Here is a 24,718-nt window from a genome sequence, read left to right on the forward strand (position 1 = left end):
AAGATTTATAAAATTTGGCATCACTTTTTAAAGAACATAGCTGTCTTACTGCACATATGAAATGTGAACACATTTATGTGTATACCAATAATAATCACAGTCCAGCCAAATACTATATACAGTACTATCATCTGCTATTACGCTGAAATCATTATGCATATATGTGTGTGTGTGAGTGAGAGTAAAATAATGTGCAACAAATTCATTTGAATATCTGTTTTCTGCTTTTGATGAATTCATCTTGAAATACATGATTGCAATAAATTCTAAAATCAAAAGAAACAAAGTAATAATGTTACAAGAAAACACAAGGACATAAACAGTGACCATGCTCCCATAAATAACAAGGTTATGTTAGGATATTTTATTTTTGGAGTTTGTTTTACAACCTAGATGAAGAAATTAGACACTGGGTGGCTCCTCTGTGTAGTTACCATAAAAATGTTTCACCATAAAAACTTTTAATTACCCAAAGGATGTCAATCTTAAAGGCGTTAGCCCAAAATAATCTGTTTACACCTGGACACCACTGACAGCTATATGTGACCCGCTGAACAAAAATAGGCCATTTTTGCACATTCCTTGAATTCCATTTTATTACTTCTCTGTGATCTATAGTAACAAAGGAGTGGACAGCCAAAGTTTCAGCCCTTTTGATGAATAATCTTGGAGTTACAGTGCTAGACAGGAATAAACTCGATTTGTACAGTAACAATATGGTAAATAAACTACAGGCGCTTATTTAAAAATGATGACGGTAAACTATATTTCTACATCATCATACATTAGCATCTGTAACTCACATACTGTGCATTGCATGAACATGAAACAAAGATTTTCTTACTCCCAATGAACAGGAAAATTTGGCGATTTATAGGTTTTATTAATTTGAGCTTTATACTAAAGTGATTGAAATGTGCGTAAAATTTTTAAGCAGCACACGTATTTTTACCCAGTTTATTTTTATGGCAAAATAGAATTTTGTGAAAAGGGCTGGTTTTCGCTCAGCGGGTCACATCTATGACAACCTATACACTACATATCAACATTATATCTGTACACTTATTTGTACTGGTACACGAAATACCTACAAATACATGTAAACTAGTGCCCTGGAGTAAACATGACCATATTTGGAGGAGAGAGTAGTTAGCTACAAAACTGAAATGTGATATCCGCAAGTTACTGCAATTAGTCAAGGGATGTCAATAATGTAAACCTTAGGAGACTGAAATTGATCTCAGATAGAAACTGTTTGAAACAAACAAGCCATCAAAGTAGCAATCAAACTATTACAGTGACAATCTTGTATGATTAAACTTCAGATAAATATCTCAAGGCAGTGGGCAGACTGAGCTAGTACTTGACACACTTTCATCAATACTATAGAGATTATTAGCAAATGCTTTCAACCAAAATTCCTAAAACAACATGCTTGTAAAACTGCAGACAACTTACGAATACTTACTAAGGAGCTACACAAGCCATACAAGCCATGCACAACTAGAAGTATTTTACAATTCCTAATCAACGAGTTGTGACAAAGACAAAAAATGTCTACCAGAAAGAAAAACACTGTTCACCCACACAGTAAGATGGAGATCTCTAATATTAATTGATAAAATAGAATTAAATATATTCATTATACACTGGCAGGTAATACAGCAGGTACTACTGGCCACTAACTGACTGGCAAGACCATATAATACCCTACCATCATCTTAATAAATAAAAAGGAAATTCAATTTCCTTCCCTTCATACAACCCAATCTAGGAACATTATATAAACTAGTTTTTAGGGTTACCACCAGAAGAATTATTGTCAACAATAGTTCAGAACTTATTTCAGTGCTTATTTCATTTACATCAGGTAAAGTAGAGGATTTTAAGATCAAGTAATAGTAAACAGGATTTTAATATCACATATTTCCTTATGAAATAAACACTGCAAGTATCAGTATGGTTTCTCCATAGACCATGTCAAGGTTTATATATGTAGATTGTCAATTTCCATTCTTAGAACCAACTCAGTGTTTACACCCCATTCTTAACATCATTAACAAGTACACTGATAAAGTTGTAAAAGAGTAGTCTTATTGTGTGAGTAAAAAACTTTGTAGTAAAACACTTCAGAGTCAAGTTACATGCTGCATAAATTTCTACAAAACAACTATCTGTAATGGATAATATGCTATTGACAAGTTATATGATTGAAGTATGGACTATGTAGGAATTAATCGTGTACTAGTATAGCTGCAAGTTAGGCAACCTCACTTACTTCATTACGTTTATTCCTACTATTTCAATCTATACTACAGGAAATGTGAATAACATTTCTACCATATTCAGCTTTTGGACAGTAATGTAAAAATCTGGTGTAGTATATGTATATAATGTGAGTGATGATATACTTGAACATTGGTATTCAAACAACAGTCATCTCCCACATGCTTCAACTATGGCAACAATTATCTACTTGAGAGGTGAAACTACCGTATAGGGGGAAAGTTTTGATGGGCAAAACTTTCGGGTTTTATGAAAAAACATGAAAGTTTCCCCTACTGCCAGCTACCTATGATGAGTACCTTCATATCTAATTTGCTTGACAATGTGGAAAGTCCTAGCAATCCAGCTTCTATCATGAGCGACACCCACTCATCGGGATTTGTATATCACTGTCTCTATAGTCATATGTGGAGCTATACCCATTCATCAGTAAGGTGTGTTGCAGCAGTCTGAAGGTGTGAATGAAGCCATGTCCATTGCTGCATGTACGCTTACGTGGGGCCACTTCTACTCTAATTGATTGTCTGGTGTATGTAAGCGTCATAATCGTTGTGAACCATGCCCACTTTGGTTGGTAGTGTGGCTTGTTCACATACACAGCTATAAGCACTTTGAGCAGGCACCTCCATACTTTCATCTACCGTCATACTTTCGTCTACCACCATACTTTTGTCCACCACAAAAGTTTAACTGCGAATAAGTTTGTTTGCCCTCTACCGCGAAAGTTTTTCCCATCCTCTGTATGGTAAAAGCTCCACACACAGCTGAATATTAAGTCTTGATTGTGAAAACATCAACTTAATGGAGTATTCTCATGTGCTATTTTGGTATGTGAAAGTGGCTTTTTTCACTAATACACATAAAAAGAGCATTTAAAAGTAAAGTAAAATAAAACTGAAATGATATCAGGTATAAGAATTACAGCAGGTATTCATCAAACAGGATATCACAGCGTAATGTGGTGAGGTTATTAAGACATGATGACTGTTTATGTTGTACTGATTGAAGTCATCACATTATTTCATTATCATATCATTTCTTTAACACTGAACGCAAGGTGGGCTAATTTATTCATAGCATAAAAGTATTCATTTTATAACCATCTTATAGTTGTAGACAGTCCCCAGTTTTTGGTACCATTCAAAAAAGGGACTAGACAATAAATATACCAATAGCATACATCAATAATATAATTCCACGACAACATGTATGTATTGTCTTTAAACTTGTCAGGGGTTGGATGTACACAGCTAAGCAAAAAAAACAAAAAAACATCTCAATAGTCTAGATAAATTTGTAAGAATTACACAGGGATTTTTTTGATGTTACAATACCAAGTACACCACAAAAGCTGATCAATCTAGCTCTTGGAATTATCAATCCTTGTACCAGCGCATGGCTAACATTGCACATGACAAATTAGTCAGCTAAGAGTCAGCACAGTCAATAGGACACACCCAACAAAAGGCACATCTACTAGTTGTATGTGAGGGGAGCAGTTATACAAGTAGTGTGATGCTAGTCAACACTTTAACAATGTTGAAGACATTCTAATCATTGTTCAATTTGGCAAGCATGCCAATGTGACGTGGAATAACTATTAAACATACAATAATATCACTATTCTCAGAAGCTCTACTGAAATCCATTAGTAACCAGAGATGTGTATTATTGTTATCAAATATGTACTATGGTTGTGATTACATCATGTGTAGCAAAGGGAATGTCCCTACACTCTTCCTTATGGTAAACACCATGATACACTACAAGGTAAATTCCTTACAGTTTACTGTTTAGTTTTGCTAACTCAGCAATTTGGCTGCCAACAATACCTCATGGGCTAAGAGAGAGAGAGAGATTGACTTACCTCTTCAATACACACATTCTTATAAGAAGCCTCATTACAATGCTAGGTATTAATAGCTCTTGTTTGACAAAACAGATGCCATATTTAAGAGTTACACAAAATCCCTTAACAAGGATATACATGTCTAATATTACTGTCTGTACACACAGGAGATACTGCTACCTCATCCACATGACTAGACCAACAATGATATTAGACCTGTCTTGATCTATCATGAAATAATAACAAAACTGTCTCAGGGTATTACTAGATGTAAACTATCACAGGATGATTGCACACCACAACGAAGTATGTATGTAGCCTAGCCAGTAGATAGTGTACCCAACTCATTATCCTACTCACATCAGCAGATTAATGAGTGCATGTTGGTAGATGATACGATAGTCCCACCACACACCCACTATATGCTAATAAATCACTTCACAATAACCATGCATTCTTTCTAATACAGTATGCACCAGTCATCAAAAACAGTTAACAATAATAAGCAAATAAGTAAAAGAAAAAATAGGAATTTTAATTCTGATTAAAGATCAAAGAAATAAAAGTAGTGAAACAACAACAAGGGAGGTCACCTATACCTGAAGATATACTAGTGGACATTTTTTGTATAGCAGGTTATTTTCAAAGCAGAAAATTTTGCAGAAGAGACAAAATCTGAATTTTGAAGGTTTTACATTTTGAAAAGTGCATATTTCAAAGTGGATTTCAAATAAACAGAAATTTGTGTGACAAATTGTGAAAGAAACAAGTGCACGTTTGCCATCTTTGATGGATTAATCCTAATCCCTATGCACTGGAGAGAAGACTGGGGGAGTCTCGGCTCATAGTGGAACAAATTCTAATCAGCCACCAGCTCAATCATGTCTAAACTAGAATTATTGTAGCAGACAGCATCACTTCCCAACAATGACCGTTCTGAATCAGCTGTTTACTGGCTATTGGTGCAGTACAATGATATTAACTTAATGATCATGTGAAGGTAAGTTACTTTACTTGTGGGAATTAAAGAACAGTGGGTCTTGTGAAATTGTTTTCAAAGTGAAGAGCCTTTTCCTAGCAAAATAAAGTACAGTGGTAAAGCTGTCAATTCACTACCAACATCAAAGTCAAATTTTCAATGCTATACATACTTTTTACAACAATTTTGAGTACAGTAGGGCGGTGCTGCACCACCCTACCGCTATTAGGGAAGCTTCTGCTTTGAAATATCCGAAAATAAACATTACCCATGATACAGTAATCACTGTCCACTAGTATATCTTCAGGTTTAGACGACCTCCATTGTTTTACTACCTTTTATTCCTTTAATCCCTTAAACTTTCTTATTTTCCCTTCTACTTGTACTACTACAAAGCTCAATAAATATTGTTAGTGAAGTGCGCATATCAATAAGTGTTATCTCACACCTCATGTAACAGTTTTATTAGCTGGTAGTGAAATGTTTTAATATTGTGTTAATATATGAGAATTTAACTTTTAAAATGTAAACATTCCACAGACACTGGAGAACAAACCACCTGTGTACCACTCCACTCAGGTACTGAATCAGTGTTGGCAAATCCTTTCCGTGTCTCACATATGGGTCAAAGTATGGCCACCCACCCACCCGCACACTCACAAAAACACACATACTACCAAGTGATTGGATATCCCCTTAATGCACTGAAAGATTATTACCATGCACTGACAGATTATAACTACACACATACACTATAATGTGTGGTCTGCAGAACTGATGTGGATGAGCATCAGACAGAAAATGACTATGTAAACAAGGAAGGAACCTACTACAATGCTCACCAGCAACATCTTCACAGTACAAGTGTTTACAGTTACCATGTATAACTGTCATAGTGACATTATTGACGTGACTTGCTAAGCTAAGTCCATATACCAAACTGTCCTATTACAATTAGCTGAAGACTCTAGTGACATTCAGAGAGTAAACAAGTGTGACGTAAGCAACCAATACATTTAGCTTAAAGTAGTAAATTATAGTTTTATTACAGCTACACAGCAAGTACATGAAATATTGTAGTTGCTATCACAACTGCCTTATAACTGCTACATCTTGTAACCAAGGACATCAAACCTGTGGGTGAGCCAAAAGAAGTTATTTGCCGCTAATTGAACCACATTGTAGGTGTATAGTGTGTTAATAGCAGATGTTCGGATAGCCAGTAACTTAAGGAATTACTAACTAAAAAAGATAACACGATTCTTTGAACTAGTCATGCCAGCAATGAATTAAATACTGCACTAGGTCAAACAACGCTATGAATAAAGTTTCTATCTTATTACGATGACCTTATTACGCAGGTAGTTACATTATGCAGGTTGGCTTGCACACAAATGGCACATTTGAATTTTTTAAAAAGCAATAGACCAGTGAACGTATTACACATGACCCCAGTTTCACTGTATTTCCCACTCAACTGCAGTAATGAAAAACACAAAACACATTATATGAACAGTCAATTTTAAAACAGTAAAATCAATGACGATTCCTTTGAAAACTCACAAATATTACTGTGTGTATTACAATTATACATCAAATTACAGATTTCGATTATCACTAGTAATAATCGCGATTTTTATAATAATTAAATGATTGCCCATCCTACATCTTGCAAGTAACTACTTCCTGTTTGTTCTGTATTTAACTACATTTGAAGCAAAGACTCAATCATGAGCTCATACTGGTATCCAAGGGATTTATACTGAAGCCATTCTAGAGGTAGAATAGCACTTGTTCATAGTTAGCTATGGATTGCTAGGAAACCATTCTCCACTGAGAACTCAAGTTCAACAGTCAATCTTGGATACATTATTAGAGTCCATAGAAAAGACCACTACACCTAGAGACCACTACATCTAAGTGCATACTGAATTGTTTGCTATAGTGACTTTCTCCATATGTGCATTCTCTATATGCACGTTTCAGTACAAGTCATATTATGGACATGCATGCATAATTGCGTTATGTGTTCTCTATAAGTACTCTATAATGACCTAGCGTGCAGTAAAGTACACTGCACTAGATGGAGATGATTTAATTGAGTGGATTGATCAGTTTCTGTATCTAGGATCAGTGATTGCAGAAGAGGGAAATAGTGGTGCAGAGAATAGCCAATGCCTCGAAGGCCTTTGTTGCACTACGTTGAACTGTTTTTATTGACCATCAGTTGGCCATCAAAACTAAACGTCATGTGTATCAGGCTTGTGTACTATCCACCCTTTTGTATGGCAGTGAATGTTGGACACCACTTCATTGTCATTTGAAGTGAATAGACGGCTTCTACCACAGCTGTATCAAAACGATGTTGGGTATATACTACTAACAGACAACAATGGGAGGAGCACATCTCATCAGCCACAACAAGAAGACACTATAGCCACCAAGTTGAGAAGACATCGATTAGAGTGGCTGGGACATGTGGCGAGAATGGATGACCATCGTTTACCATGAGTTTGTTTGTTTAGGTGGCTACCTCAAGTGCGGCCATTTCATGGACCCAAGAGAAGATGGAGGGATGTGTTGAAGTCAGATTTGCAATCTCTTGGCATCAGTGATGGCTGTTGCTATGATAGAGCAAGGTGACAACTAGATCTTCAATCTGTAGATGATGATGAGCAGGAATACCTAAATGCAGCTCAGATGCAGTGTGCAATATGTCAAAGGTATTTTCGGACTGAGGGTGGTAAGGCTCGTCATAAGTGTACTGCAGAATGACAGCTACAGGTACCTATAGAGGAACAGTCTGGTGTAGTTTAATGTCAGAGATGTGAGAGCTGGTTCAGGAGTTGAGGAGGAGTAGTTGTACATAAATGTGAGACAAGAGAACATTCTACACAAGCCAGTATTCCCCCTAAACAATCTGTTCTTTGTAATGATTGTGGCAGAAGTTTTAGGAGGCCAGAAGATCTGAAAAGGCAAAAGTGCTTAACAGAACGAGCTAAGCCCATCTCTGAACAACATGGAGCTGTTCAATGCCAACATGGAGCTGTTCAATGCCAACATGGTCATCAATGGATGAAGAGTGCTGGGGGCCTAAAAGTCTAACTAAAGAAGTGTATTCCACCAGTGTGACAAGTTCTTGCTTTCTCTGCTGTGGTGGAGGACTACGTGACCCAAACAGGCAGTGTCAATACAAGTGTGCGCATGCATGCATGTATGTGTGTGCGTATGTACGCATGCATGTGTGTGTGTGTGTTCAGGAGCAGAGGGGGACTGGCTGTTCACATATGCAATGTAGCCAATCATTCAGAGGAGAGAGTTTGAACAGCTACACAAGTAATATTTTGTTTAGTGTGTCAGAGATCTTTTGGAGATTTAAACAGACACAAATGCCTTTCAGAGAGAGAGAGAGAAGCCAGTACACGAGCAGTGTAATGTGAACAATGCCAACGATGGTTTAAGAGTGCTGGTAGCCTTGCTGTCCACAGAAGATCACGCAATCCACTTTAAGTGTTTTTGCTCCCCCATTTGGGGGAACACGTAACCCACAAGGGCAGTGTGATCAGGATCAGGTGTGTGTGTGTGTGTGTGTGTGTGTGTGTGTGTGTGTGTGTGTGTGTGTGTGTGTGTGTGTGTGTGTGTGTGTGTGTGTGTGTGTGTGTGTGTGTGTGTGTGTGTGTGTGTGTGTGTGTGTGTGTGTGTGTGTGTGCGTGAGGCAGCATAGCCTGTGCTGCTAACAGACCCTCTCTAACTCAAAGTTTTACTTGTACATGTGGACGCACTTTTAAACGTTCTGGAGACCTGACAAAACATCAATGCTTTTGTGGCAGACATCATCTAGATCATGGAAGCCCAGGACCCTCCTCTTTTCACTGTCCCTGTGGAAGGACCTTTCGTAGGAAGGGGGATCTCACCAGGCACTCATGTTTTTGTAAGGCAATGTAACCCTGATCCACTAGTCATCTTATTCAGGGGTTTCCTCCGAGGATACTGCAATCATCTATGGATGGGTAGCTACAGGCTACAGGTGTGTGTTAGGCAGCATACCCAAGTGGTTATAGCACTGGCCTGGTAATCAAAAAGGTTCCAGGTTCAATGTGCTGTTGTTTCCTTGGACAGGAAACTTTATTACACATTGCTCCAGTCTGCCCAGCTACTAAATGGGAACCTGGTATCAACTGGGAAAGCAGACACCCAACTGCACTTAGTGGTATTCGGAACTTCAGGTTCCATGGCCTTAATCCATGAGACTTGGACAGCCCTCCTGTGGGTTACTAGTCTAGCCCCAGGAGGATTTTCCTGCACAGACTTGAGTGGGTCATATTCAATAAAGATTCCCAAGAAATAGATTCACTGCTGCTATTTTAAAAGGCAAAGAAAACGTCCCTTACAAATTTATTATCACATGACGATAAACATTGAGTGGGTCATATTCAATAAAGATTCCCAAGAAATAGATTCACTGCTGCTATTTTAAAAGGCAAAGAAAACGCCCCTTACAAATTTATTATCACATGACGATAAACATTTACTTTAGAATGAACAAGCATCACTACCACTGTAACAGTGCTAAAAATTGTGAACACAGCTTCTAAACCGAATCAGTAGTCACACAATTTCATTACTGAAGATTGGATTTAAGTTTACAGCTACTTTGGTTAAGTAGTAACTGTGAAAAGCCATACAGTACCAGTCATAAAACTTTTCGTGGCCTTATTACATAAGTGGTACAAACTTCTCTTTTTGGCTGCTTGGATTTAGAGAGAAAGTGTTCTACTGTATATCCAGTGAGGAATGTCAGCAAGGAGTACATGTCAATGATACAAGAAGAACAAGTAAAAAATTCAATTTCTTTGGCAATGATATAATATCTGTATTATGAGTGATCAGCACAAAACACTACAAAACATCAAAATATGTCATCGAGTACATTAAACTCATTAACACATTCCGTTGATAATGATAAATTAGCTCATCGTACCTTTAATGTATCTGCTCACAAACGTTGCTTACATCACAACATCTCATAAACATTTGTGATGTGTAGATAACAGATTTTGCAAATTATCCAATATATATGAATTTACATAATGGCTGATAGTTATATTCATTCAATTCCTACAGGTTTACAATGTTTTGATATGTAAAATTATTCTGCCAAAAGATCATGTTTCTTTTATTTTCTACTAGTATTGGTACCTGCCTACGTGCAGGACCATCTCCATGTTCCTACAATAAAATAATTCACATAATCTACTGTAATGGGAAACAAGCTATTCAAGTCATTCCGGAAGGTAGAATAATACTCATACATATCTACGGTAGCTCTAGATTGCTAGGGAACCACTGTCCCTAGTGAACCCAGCTGTTAACAGTTCATCAACCTATCTTGGCTACATTACTAGAGTACAAAAAAGAACAGACTGCTATTGCTGTATTGAACGAGGGGATGCAATTTTACTATGGTAAATATTCTTTAATATGTATCAGAGTTATGTGTGTACAAACTTGCACAGTGTGTACGTGCATGTGCACATGTATTCTTGTGTTTTTGCCAGGGCTGTACTCTACTCCAAGTCACAATGGGGAATTTAGATTTGCATGTGACCATGGATACTGCTATCACATTCATTATGAGATTTATTAAGAACATTTCAGGATAGTAGCACTATTGTCTAAATTACTATCACACAGTAAAATATGCAGATATAAAACACATTTAAACAATAATCTTGCGGAAAACAGAATCAGCTCTAGAAAGGCTGTTCGCTCTCAAATGTATCCGTCCTCTCTTTGAAGGTTACAAGTATGCAACAGGTGAAAATTTTCAATATCAATATGTGACCGGGGTGTCTGGAGGCAAATACAGCACTCGGCTTTGCCTCGTGCTGTATCAGCCTCTTGACACTCCCCCTCGTGCTGTATTTTCCATACACACGTGTGGAGGTACTTTAACTATACCGGATCTGCAAAAACCCGACATAATGGTGCATTTTTCAAATTCTTTATTATTGAATATTTATAATCTCCTTAGCCAAGTATATGCTCTGGCCAAGTTTTAGCCTTGTATGCCAACAACTTTTAGAGTTACAGCCTACAAAGTAGCAACAACAGAAAGGTCGCTTTGTACAGCAAGTATTGGGAAAATAAATTACATGCGCTTACAAAAATGGCTGTAACTTCCAAACACAATGCAGTACAGAGTTGCAACTTGCACCATTGTGTTCGCCATGAACAGGGGAGTCCATTACCAGGTAAGTTTTTTCTTCTATTACCATTCTTCACTGCATACAGAGACAAAATCAATGAAGAAAAATCGATCGCGTACGATCGTTTCGACGTGACGTAAACAAACGCCCGTATCCTTTGGTCTACTGCAACGCAACAAAGATTTTTGAACGTCTCTTGAGTAGGCAAATACGATGATATCCAGGTTTTTATCATTGGATCCTTTCTTCACAAAGAACAAAGCGTTTAAAAATTTTACGAATTTTTTTTTCGATTACACAAATATTTTACCCATTGCAATCAATGGCTTATACTGAAAATTTAGGCTTGCACTATTATGTCGGGTCTTCGCAGATCCAGTCACATATATCATTGTTTGTTGTGAAGAGCATACTTCTATTGTTTGGGCACAGCCTTAATTCTGTACAAATTTAAGCTAACATGAACATGCACACATACAGCAAGCATTTTATTATTTGGGAACTGCTACATAGCCCTAACTCTGTACGAATTCATGCTAACACGAGCAAGCACACATACAACAAGTGCTTTATCATTCGGGCACTGTTATCGTATAGCCCTAATTCAGTAGACTGCCTACACATGTTGTACAAATTCATGCACACACATAGTGTGTACTGACCTGTTGGGTTGAACAGGTCTGAACAGTTTACAGGTTGTTAACATTATCACTGTGCAATCTGTATACCACACATTTTGATTTTTACCGTACAACTTTGGCGGGGGTAAACTTTGGTGAATAGCAAGCTAAATTGCATTTGGTGAAATAAACTTTGGCGAATTTAAGCTCAGTGTTTAGCTACTAAGATGCTAATCTGAGGCACTGCAAGTAATTGGTTGGTTAAACTTTGGAGAGTTTGTAGCAAATCGTCAAATTCACCAAAGTTTACCCCCACCAAAGTATCCCTCTATACGCTATGTAAAGGAAAGGAGGCGTCATCAATAAGAAAAACATATAATCAGCTTTCACTACACACACATGCACACACGTACACAGTATAGATACATCACAAAAAAGTACAGATGACAAATCACTTGATACAGTAACCCAACCAGGTTAACTCACACTCACCCACCATAACTGCCACAATATCACTACACTACAGTCAGGATAGAGAAGTGTAGGGAGCTCACATTACACATCACTAATTCTATAGTGTATTCAGACCATACAGCTCACCACTATTGTATGACAACTACGTAGTAACCCCTTCTAATGGTGACGATATTAAAGAAGGCTACACACACAGCATTGTATTACCAAATAACTACACTCTGTACTCAATTCAGCAGGAACAATATCACAATAACGTCAGGGTCAGTGAACACAAAGCCAAGAAACTAGTGTAATATGGTACAGTAGGTCATAGATTAATGTTAATCATTACCTTTTCGTGGGTTTGTTATAACAGGAGGACATCGAATCCTATGGACAAGGGAGCATGTAACTACGCAAACAGCGAAATTCAAATATGGCTGCCATGTATTATACTTTTACAAATCCCTAATTAGGATATTATGAGGGACATGCTCGAGTACTAGCATGACGAAGTAAAGCTATGGAAATGAAGTTGAATGGCATGATGGAAGAATGGTATCACAGGCATGGTAGGACAGCCTTTCTACATTCACTACTGACACAAAATTACTTTTATAGACTATTCTAAGCTGTTCCTTTGACTCAACGGCCTTCCTAATGAAACAGCTTTGCTACCTTTACACAAAACGATGGAGTAGCGGCCCATTCTGTGTATCCCTGTTGCACGTAAGAATAATGTAACTAATGATATACATCACTAGCACAAGACGCCATGTTTGAAATTGCTGTAATGTTAGCAGTGTATGGAATTGCATGCTTCCTTGTCCATATGTTTCAATGCCAGAGCTTATGATAACGTCTGGACACCGGACAAAATCCAGTCAAATTGCATAGATGTCTGACCATAATGCAATTTGTCCGGACACAGTGTCCCATCAAAGCATAAAGAAGGAGCCTAAGGGCTGAGCTGGCATGCTATCAACAATAACATTCACTTGGTTGCCAGGAGATAGTATACATTCTTACAACCCAAGGGAGTGACCATAAATGTACCATTGCCAACCCACTGGTGTACTTTAACCACATAACAGCTGCAGTAAGGCATGTGATGTCTTACCACTATAATGTTTATTTGCTATGCTACAGTAGACATGTTGGGCATTCATCTCATGTCCAGTCAATTTTGGCAATTGTCCGGCCGATTTTGGTTTGTCAGGACATTGTGGCAGGACAGCAGAGAATTCTTATCATAAGCTCTGCAATGCGCTCCTAGTTTTAATGATAACAGTTTAATTGAGTCATAGTTCTCACAAAAGATAACAGTGCTACTAGCCTTGTACACGTGTCTCTAGTGGTCCATACACTGATACCAGTTGCAAGCTTGTCAGCTTGACATTTCATCAAAATTTAAAATTACGTGTACCATACTTATCTGTATAGAAGCTGGGACATTTATTTCCTATAATATCATTTTAGACCTGGAGTTTAAGGAGCCAGGCATTCATTTCTTAGGGCATACAAAGTGCAGGGTGATTGGGGATGAAGTGATGCTGAGAGTGCCTATATAATTAACCCAGCATATACTTGAGCCCCATGTGAGACAAGCTTCAATATAGATCAATACAGTACATACATTTTGCGTCCTTGAATACGAGCTTAAGTTTTAACTAGGGACAGGTATGTTCTGGGTTGTACACTACATGTTTTAAGATCCAATGACTTCCAGACAAAGGGGTATTTTTTCATAACAGGTACATCCATCATAGACTGACTATGGTTGTGTACTTAGTTCTTCACATTTTATAAATTTAAATAAAACTGCACTTCAAACACAAACCTCCCAAGCTTCCATTCAGGTACACAGCACTATAGTAGCACTTTCAAGTAACATTTTCAAGTAAACAAGACGGAGACACTCATTATTTAGTAATGACAGCAAAAACAAGGAGTGTTGTTTGTGTGGCAGTGTTACAGTACCACTTACAGAACAATCAAAAGCTAATCTAACCAATCACACTTCCTACTGATCATGCGGTGAAGTGTTGAACAACACGTTCACATTCCAATACTAATACATGCATTCCTGTCACAAGTGGTGTCTTCAATGGGACACCGTTTCTGTAATACCACACAATCAAATTGGAGCACAACAATTCCATTGATCTGTACTGGACACATCAATAACAATATCACACAGAGAAATAATAGTACCACACACCAAAAACAAAACAATGCAAAGGTAAAAGTCTACAATATATGCACGCGAGAACTCTGGGTAATACCACAGATTCACAATGGAATACACAATTCCATTGACATGTACTGGACATGTCATTATCTCACAGAACACAAGTAATAGGGATGGATGGATACATTCACAAAAAAAATAACAAACAATGTAGAACTAAGAACTCCCATAAGTAACTGCAAATCTCAGAGGTTACAATGAAATGAATATGATTGTATTACAAGCCTAAAGTACAGCTGTGTTTACAATCAATGATCTATCATTAACTGAATGCCCATAAAGTGGTAAACCCAATCCATTTGTAACAGCTGCATATCTTGCCACTTTCCCTAGTAACTCAGTGGACCAGAAGCAAAACATTTCAATTTTGTGTACTATTTAAAAGTAATACATACCACCATAAAGCCTGGTTTCCATATAACCACAAATGCAAATGATGGAACTATGTTCAAATGTTGGAACTGTGTTCAAATGTTGAAACTGTGTTCAAATTCCAATACTGCTTACTTGTGATTATTGCTGACAAGGGCACATAGAATAATATTGTTTATCGGTATTGTTACTATTGTGACTTTCAATTTTCCGGTTCTTTGGGCATTGCTAACCCCAGTGGCGTAGCCAGACTTTTCGCCATGCCTGGGCAATGGGTGGGCAAGCCAATTCACACGTACACATGCCCATCTTCATATGGACATCAATATAACATTTTAAAAATGCATTATGTATCATCCTACACTACTGTATGCAAGATAACTAATATCAACCTAATAGACGCCTAGCTAGCTACTGGCCTTCTAACATATTACATACATCTAGCTACATGTGTCTTAATACCAGACTACAAAGATTCTTCAATTAAAGCACGAGGCGCTCTATCACGTGATGACTATGCTCTGCCACTACAGTTGTTAGCCTAGAAAAGTAGAAACAAAAAGAAAAGAATTGCTGACTGAACAAGTACTCCATACCGTTTGAACTGAGCAGTATCCACACGGATAGATGGGTGCTAATTTCACAAATACATCTAGACTACTTTGCCTCCCGAGTTTTGACCACACCGATAGCTACCGTGATCACTTAATCCAAATGTAAACCGTCCAGCCCACTATAGTGAAACCAATTCTTTGTCCTTCACCCCTTGCCACAATGCTGCGCGGTTTTTAGTAATCACGTGATCTTGCTTCTATTTATTGCCTCCTCTATTTGTGCACAATCAAGTTACTCGTAGGGAAAATCCCTTGGATAACCCCATCTCTGTTTAGCCAAAAAGAAGGAAACCATCGGCGAAAATGGCACGGTGAGTGTTGTATAAGTTGTGCTATACTTATTCTTGTACAGTGACTAGTTAAGTAACTTTAGCAAAATCTCGAGCTATCCAGCCCACGTCTTTATAATTACTCTAGGAGCTGATGGTGGGGCAAAGAAGTCTGATGCCCGGGCAATGCCCTGGCTTGCCCGGGTTTGGCTACGCCACTGGCTAACCCTAAGGACTTGTTGACAGCAAACAAATAAATGCTCAGCACATAGCTAGCAATGCTTACACCGTACATCTTGTGCTATCAAAACTTCTACGAATAATGAGTCATTTTGTGACAAATGAACGTGTACCATCACCACCTAGTTCATTTATAAGGCTTGTTAAAGAATAAGACATATAGTGAAATGATTATCATTCTGACCATTGATGAAGTGCTTGTCCAAGCACTACCACTTATTTGTGGCTCAGGCAACAGCGCAGGTGGTTGTCATGTGCAAAACCATTCTTAAACGCAAACCAAACTGACGCTGCTTTTGTTAAACAAATTAACAAGAATTACAAACTACATTATAGAGAGAACATATCAAAGAAATAAAATCATATCAAAATTATGAAAAGTTGTAGACAACTATTGAAATGACATTTTTCAGGGGTCAAAACACATTGTCCTTGTTACTAGCCATTCTGTATGAAAATCGGCTATAGTAGAATTCCTCTACTTTACACACTTTTGTGGCCATGATATCAGGAACACAATTGAGTGTACAGTATTACAAATGGGACCATGGACAAGTGTCTTGATTACCAAGGTCTCCTTATTGTTAATTAGGTGACCTGATTTCAGGTGTGTACACTAATACTGTATAAATGGGACCATGGGCAGTTGTCCATAATCAGGTTGCCCTTTTCAAAAGTTCAGTTATGCATAAATAAGTCCTAAACAATAACATCAATAGATAGTCATTAGAAAAAACATCACACACATACACACAGACAGCAATACAATACACAACTTAATAAGGACAAATTCAGAAAAACTAAGAGCAATGCAAAACCTCCACAGGTTGACTGCACATATCAGAGGTTATAACGAAATGAGCATGATTGTATTACTAACCCTAAAGCACAGCTGTGTGCTCAGTCAATGATTATCATTAACTGACATCAGTGATAAACTTTAGTGCAATGAAGCAAGTCAAATTATGATCAGGGTTTTTATTTTTTTCAGTGACATTTTACCCTAGCCACTAAGCAAGACCACCCACAACACAAGACAAGTATTCAGCATTTGTGTATTAACATCATACCTCCTCTCCTTAAAGCTTTCTACAGCAACTCGTAAGTTAGGAAGACCATAAAACACTTTTTCTTCATCAATGGCACCACAAAAAATTACTAGTCATTTATGTGAAATCTGGCATTTGTTTCTGCTGCAATACTCTCTAACAGTAGTGACTACAGGGAACTTCGCTCATTTAAAGGCAGTTTATGAAGTACTACAGGCCTCTACCAATAGAATTTTGCCTCTACAAAGGGAACTCTCCTATACCCGTAATTTTAGTCAAATTCAGTCGGACCAGACATTCGTACAGGACCAGTTAAGACTCTGCAGTATTGCCAAATACCTTTACTTGGGTATATTGAAGTAGTATTACTAATGCCCTTGAAACATAAAGATATTATTCAAATGGCAAGTCAAAAAAAACCAAAAAAAACATTTGCATTACTGTGATCATGCAGTTTTAGATGCTACAACATCCTAATTCTACTAGTTTTTTGACTTGTTAATGCCTGCAGTGTTTAACACATAGCAACAAAGATCAGCGTTACTGTATATGCTATACCTCATCCTATGCTACAAAAACACCTATGTACTATATAATGAGTCGTATTGTAACAAATGAACGTGTACCAATACTGCCAAGTTCACCAATAAGGCTTGTTAAAAGATATTCATTGTGACTATTGTTGCAGGTTACTACCAGCATTGTGGCTCAGGTAATACTGAAGGCATTTATCATGTGAAAGCAATCCTTAAGCTCTAACTTCAAAATGATATTGCTTTGTTAAACAAATTATCGAGGATTGCAAACTATACTATAGATATCAAAGAAATACCACTGTAAGTTGTATCAAAATTTATAAAAGGGACATAAGTAACTGTTGACATAGTCAGAACACATTGTCCCCGTTACCAGTCACCTAATGTGAAAAAATAAAAATAAACTATGTTACAGTGAAATCTATTCCAAGCATTTTGGGAATGTACTCATTAGTAAACGGTACTGATTTCATGGGTCTAATATGTATACACGAATACAAATTGGGACCATGGACAAGCATCCTGATTGTCTTATAAGGAGAGGCGTCCTGGTTTCAATGGTCTAAATGTGAGTCCACTATACAAATGGAACCATGGAAATTTATCAGTGTCCAATACCGGGATATACTTTCATTAATCAAACAAAGTTATGTCTCACAGGATAGATATATAGATATCACTATACAAATCTACAAGGACACTTCAAAAAAAAAAAAAACCTCCACAAGTTGACTGCATGTATCAGAGGTTATAATGAAATGAATATGATTGTATTACCAGCCCTAAAGTACAGCTGTGTGCTCAGTCAATGATTATCATTTAACTGCTAAGAGTGGTAAACTCATTACCGCTTCCTGTCACATTGAACAGAAGGAAAGAACTGTTTACTTGGTCATACTAGGCTGGATAGAAAGTAATCACATTCTGTGATTAGAGTGAGTTACCTGAAGACAATACACTAAACAATACTTAAATACTCTACTCATTACACTACAGCACACCCATTCACTCACATGCACGCTCGCATGCAGGACGCACTCACACAAACAGTGGTGCTCCACTATATATTAAAGTTGAACCACTTCCCAACATTACTGATGGTAAGTAGATGTTGAACTCTTAATACTTCCTTTATTTCAATCATATAGCGATGCTACGATATAATATCACAATAATCATGATATCATGGGACTTATAATATGTTAATGTTTCCAATCAATTTATAGCAATGATTTGACAAAGTTATGCATCACCACATGTTGCCAGCTTATATCAAATTTTTTACTAAATAATTTGTATTTTTTATATCACGATATAGATTTTTCTCTATTATGATTATTCTATCACGATTATCACAATATACGATATATCGTGGCATCAATAATTCCAATGAACCAACACTAGGATGGGATATACTAGTAGTATCCTAACATATACAGAAGGGTTCCCTGGATACTCACATATCAAATAGACAAACAATACAAATACTAATCACTCCATCCCACTAAGGAATATGTACAATTGACCAGCAAATAAACATATGAATTGTACACATTTTAAACATACCACCATAGGCTTAAATTGTCATCAAAATAACTGTGCTTTCATGAAGGATTGCAATCACATTTGAGTAAATACCTCAAAGAAATAAGTTATCAAAATTTGCAGCCTCTATCATTGAAAATAAAATATTTCATAGTCCAAACACATTGCTAAGACAATCCTCGTTACCAGCTATTCTAACATATAAAATTGAGAGTTCCCTAACAAAACAGGAACAGGCCAACAATCCAAGTTGCTACATAACAGTCATAACTAACCAATGAAATTGTCGTGGACACAAAAATAATACATGGTGCCATCCAGCATTAATGTGTGTACCAGCTTGCCTATCTCTAGCATAACTGTAGCATAACACTATATCTATGCGCATGCCACACCTCACATGAAGCTGATCATTGAAAACACCATAACTTCAAAAGAAAAGTTTCAAGCTATATTTAACACCAGTGCAAGTATGTACTCTAAAGTAATGTGTGAATTGGTACATCAATGCCATACATGTCCCAGACCACTCTCAAACCTTCTTTCAGCCATCCCAACACAATAGATCGCTTTCCTAGTTAAAAAGCATTATCTCTAGTGAATGAGACAAAGCAGGATTTATTATCAACACCAGACACCATATTTGGCTGCACAGCAATACGTCATACAACTATAACATGTGACCAACCTCCTTTGATCTCTCCCTCCCTCCCTCCCCCTACGACGTATTGCTGTACTTGTAACAAAATCAAAAATTCTTTGGTAGGATTATAGGAGGATTGCTCCCACCATGAGTTGTTACAGTAATCAATACGATGACAAAGTGTACAATGTTGTGAGTGAAATGGTGGGAAAGATTTGACGTGGGTTGAAAGCAAACTCTTACTCAACTGTTAGTTGCCACATAATTATTCTGAAGGCTCCAACATGAATAATATCAGTGGATTGAGTTAAAATGAGGCAGCTAACAAATGGATGTACTGCTATTGGGCTTTGTACCCAACCAACAGTTTCCTGATTATCAGGTGCCTCAGTTTATGTGCTAAATCAGTATGGGGTCTTACGTGAGTGGCTGGATTAGTAGGTTTCTTCCAAGTGTTCTAGTGTTCAATAAGTGTTGTTCCCCCCTTTGCACTAAATCACTACCAGATTGCCTATAGCTACCATTGTGGACACAAGGGTCTGGTAGCTTCACTTAAAATAACACTTTGTGAGGTAATCAATTTACTGGATGAGCTGTATATTAATTAATTCAGAGATGGAATTTGAAACCACTAGCGTGGAGAGTTAGTGATATTCATGAGGCGCACTGGTGAAGTAACACAGGCTAAAATGGAAGTAAGATAGGCCACAATGGTGGGCTAAGACCTACCCCACTAAATATATGCTGGTCCCTCTTGACATTATCATGTTGCTTGTACACCCACCAGATGACTTGTAAACATGTTATCCTATTGGCTGGAATGTCTTGTTAGTGTACTGTACACATGTGTTGTGTGTGAGTGTGACACATGTGTGTACGTTATACTATAAACAGTGAACAAACACTATACATTAAAATTACAAAAAGCAAAGTCATTGGTTTCTGTAAACCAGTCATGCCCACCCAGAGAAACATTGGGCTACCTGTGTACTAGTCAGGTTCAGTGCTGACAAATCCTCCAAGGAAATAAAAAAGAGGCTGTACTACGTCTCACAGGTAAAAGTGCAAGCACCATAAGTTTAAGTTCTAAATACATGAACAATTAACATTTGCTTCCCCAGCAAACACCAGGTGCCCAGCAATGTGTTGTTGAGAAACACACACGCATTATCAAAATATTAAATGATAAACAACTAACACAAATGACAACTATAAATCATAATGTTATCATCACAACAACTTCATCTCCATACCCTACCAAATGTAGCATACATGCCATGCATCAGCACATTCAGCAGTAGCAGACAATGGTAAGGATAAAAATTCGCCAAAGGAAATAGCTAAATCATTATAGTTTGCATAGTTGTCACGGTGATGGTTTCAGTCATCAGACACTTGGGCTACTAAACTTAATTACCAAGCAGTATTCATAGCAGGCTAGCTGTTTCACTGACGACATTAATATGACCGCTATATCAACATATAGACCACAAGTAGCAGCAGTAATATTGCACCTTTGAATGGTGACAGCCTTTCGTCATCTTCTTCTCTCCTGCTTTTGTGTTCGCTTCTTTTCTTTCTCTTTCCTTTCTTGTGCTCTCTGTAACTGCAGCTGTCTGCTAGTCCTGTCTCTCTCCAGCTTCACTTCATGGCTGCTCTTCATCTTGTCTCGTCGTTGCCGTTCCTCATCTTGTACCACCTTGGAGTTCATGTTCTCAAATACCCCTAGTATAGTAAATGATTTTCCTGATAACAACACACACCTTTTTCTCAATGTTAAACTCTACTACGTATGATGTGCCCTTTGTACTGAATATTATATATACACATAAGGAACTGTACTTTTTAAAACCCAATGACATCACAGAGAACATGGGTTTATCAATACTAGATTTTTTAAGTAAGTCACTGTTCGTTCTTTCTCTCTCTCACACATCGCAGCAGTGTTTTAGCACTGAAACAACTATGCTGCAATGCATAGGACCAGAATCGTTCACTAAAGAACACTCACAATACAAATCCTCCTACTTCAATGACAATACACTATTGCCCTAGCCAAGCTGAACTATTACAGTCTCAATACATCAGTATACCACCATACACTTTGGCCTCACAAGAATGACTACCAGCTGTAGGGCCCACACAGGATTAGAGCTGTAATAGTGGGTGAAACAATGTCAATATTTGATAATTCACAAAATACCAAACCATCTTAGCATAGCCCACACCATTTGCACTTTATCAGTTAATTACTATAGCAACTACATAAACACAATAAAAACAGACCACCTCAAAATAATGACCACCATAGATACAAATAAAATAGACCATTAGTACCTCAAACAAAAATTTTAGTTTGTACTTTAACCCACAAGACTAATGTCTACACTGTTACCATGACATTGCAGAGGGGGATACACCACAAGAGAAGAGATTAAGTAAACAAGCCAGTAAATAATCTAATGTATACTTGATGTCACCAGACATGTGAGCTGGCTGATGTTGATATCATCATAAGAGGACAGTTTAACGACTGGCACCAAATAAGGCCGCCTAACATGACTTGAAAGAGAGTGGGAACAGATTATTAATAAGGTAGCACATTTTAGGAGAGCTGTCTAATGCACACTTTCCTGTTGGAAATGGCCTGTTAAGAGGTTGTGAATTATTCATTAAATATTATTATCAGATGCAAACTGAAGTATGGAGTTATAGGTGACCTGCTGTACGCATGTTTTAAAGTAAACAGTAAAAGGAAGACGCAAACTGAAATATCTAATATTAAATGGATTCGTTTCTGTACCATGAAGCAAACATGAGTTACATGTATTTGGTTACGTTGCGGTAAAACTTAACTTTATCATCACTGTTTCTAAGCTTGAACAAACTTCTTGCTTAATAGCACGGGTGTATTCAGGCCAAAACCTATACCTTGATGAATGCCCCAGTTCATCGTGAATAGAATGGCACAAGTCCCAACTCTGTAGCCTGTTGCACTCGAGACTTACGATCAATTAAACAAATTCCTGTAGTTTTTTCTGGCACTGCAACAAATCAATTGTTTTACTTTTCTTGCTGTCTATCACTATAACATTACCAGATTAGGCTGAAACTTTAACAGCCCATTGATTTTTCTCTCTAGACAATAAATGAAGTTTGAGGAAAATGCGGATTTTCGCTCAGCGGGTCACACATATTCTACAAATAAGTGCATTGTTATGATTACAGCATATCAAACCATACAGTGTTTCATAACTAAACCATTTATAACATACACCTATATATAGTACGGTACTATATATATACACTCTCCAAATGCACAAAAAACCAAATGGACAAAGGATTGGCTGAAGAGTATTAAACATGCCTTGGCCACTTATTGAACTACAGAAAACTTCATGCTTTAAATACAGTAGTACATTCTGGATTCCACCATTGATACAAACAAGTAGAAATTGTAACAACAGCATCCATAATAGTGCTTAAAATTCATTCACAGAAAGATGGCTGGATAGATTGAAATTCATAAGGTCAGCGACTTTAAAATTTGTTTACAGGTATCTCCAGCATGCAATAGCTCCATGAACCATGAATTGTGATTGGTTGTAAATATGTTTAGCACTTCATCAAATATACTATCTATCGACCATATAAGGAGACTACTAAAATTAACACTTAAACAAAAAAACTGGTTCAAACTATTCCACTACAGGATGCCAGATGGAACAAACAGAGCATGAACAATGACACGAAGTGTTTCCAGGTTGGTATTGATATTGTATGCCAGAGAATATGACAGGTATCAATCATCAATTGACAAATAGATGTATAGAAGGAAGTAGATGTCACAATGGCAGAAAATAAATGACAAAAAATGATAGCGAATTTCATGAGAATTAATATACTAAAAACATGGTACGTGACTTCACCAAAACCGGCAAATTTCTCACCATTTCCAATTCCTAACAATCTCAACTACCATATTCTCCAATCAGTCAACTATGATGGACAAACACAACTGTATCTCATGGCAACTGGATGACTGATTAGTGGACAATACATCTCTAATCTTAACTGGGAAAGCTGTGTACTGTATGTACACTACACCATTGAAATGGTATACATATATGCATGTGCCTACACTCAGAGCTGGGAAACGTAACTCCAACCCACTTACCATTTTCCGACCAATTTCAGCATTTGCCTGAACAAAAATCTTTAAACTTACTGAACATTTTAAATGAAGAACCACTAAAAGTACCGCAAAAAAGGCTCACCATTTATTTTCTTACTCTACTGACAAAAAGCTAAGATGAATGGTGGACAATAATTTACAAAACAATAGTCAAACAAATGAAATTACAAAAGTAGTACAGGATCACACTTTCTTTTTTATAAAGGAGTATTACTATGTAACTGACTTTGAACCAGGCAAAATACCAGCTTCTAGTTAGAATCCTCTCTACACACACTATACAATGTCTATTACAGATGTTTTTGGAACAAGTTATTCCCAAACAAACCATACTGGTATATACAAGTAGAAATTGTAACAACAGCATCCATAACAATGCAATATAGGCTGGCCATCATATAACTGCAACAGCCATGTATGCTAAATAGGCTAATTTAATATGAATAGATTACGTAAGGAAAAGTCAGGTATTAAGTCCTTTTATATAATGGAAAATACTCATGCCATTCTTACCATATGAAAATATTTGGGAAAATTACTGTGGTTACAGAAAGACTTCAGAGGTTGAAGAATACATGTATTTTTCTATCCCAGAATTTTGTTAG

The 24,718-nt window shown here is 37.2% G+C and overlaps 1 protein-coding gene across 1 annotated transcript in view; it reads right to left on the reverse strand.

Moving 5' to 3' along the window:
* Positions 1 to 24,718, reverse strand: part of LOC136250032 (coiled-coil domain-containing protein 43-like) — a 26,621-nt gene continuing 1,903 nt past the window's right edge. The window contains exons 5-6 of the mRNA XM_066042191.1: positions 21,433 to 21,643; positions 1 to 266 (exon numbers count right to left, since the gene is read on the reverse strand). Of these exons, the coding sequence (XP_065898263.1) occupies positions 21,456 to 21,643 (188 nt within the window). The 3' untranslated portion in view covers positions 1 to 266; positions 21,433 to 21,455. The remainder of the gene's footprint in view (positions 267 to 21,432; positions 21,644 to 24,718) is intronic.

This window comes from Dysidea avara, chromosome 3 (genome assembly GCF_963678975.1).
Source record: "Dysidea avara chromosome 3, odDysAvar1.4, whole genome shotgun sequence".
NCBI lineage: Eukaryota > Metazoa > Porifera > Demospongiae > Dictyoceratida > Dysideidae > Dysidea > Dysidea avara.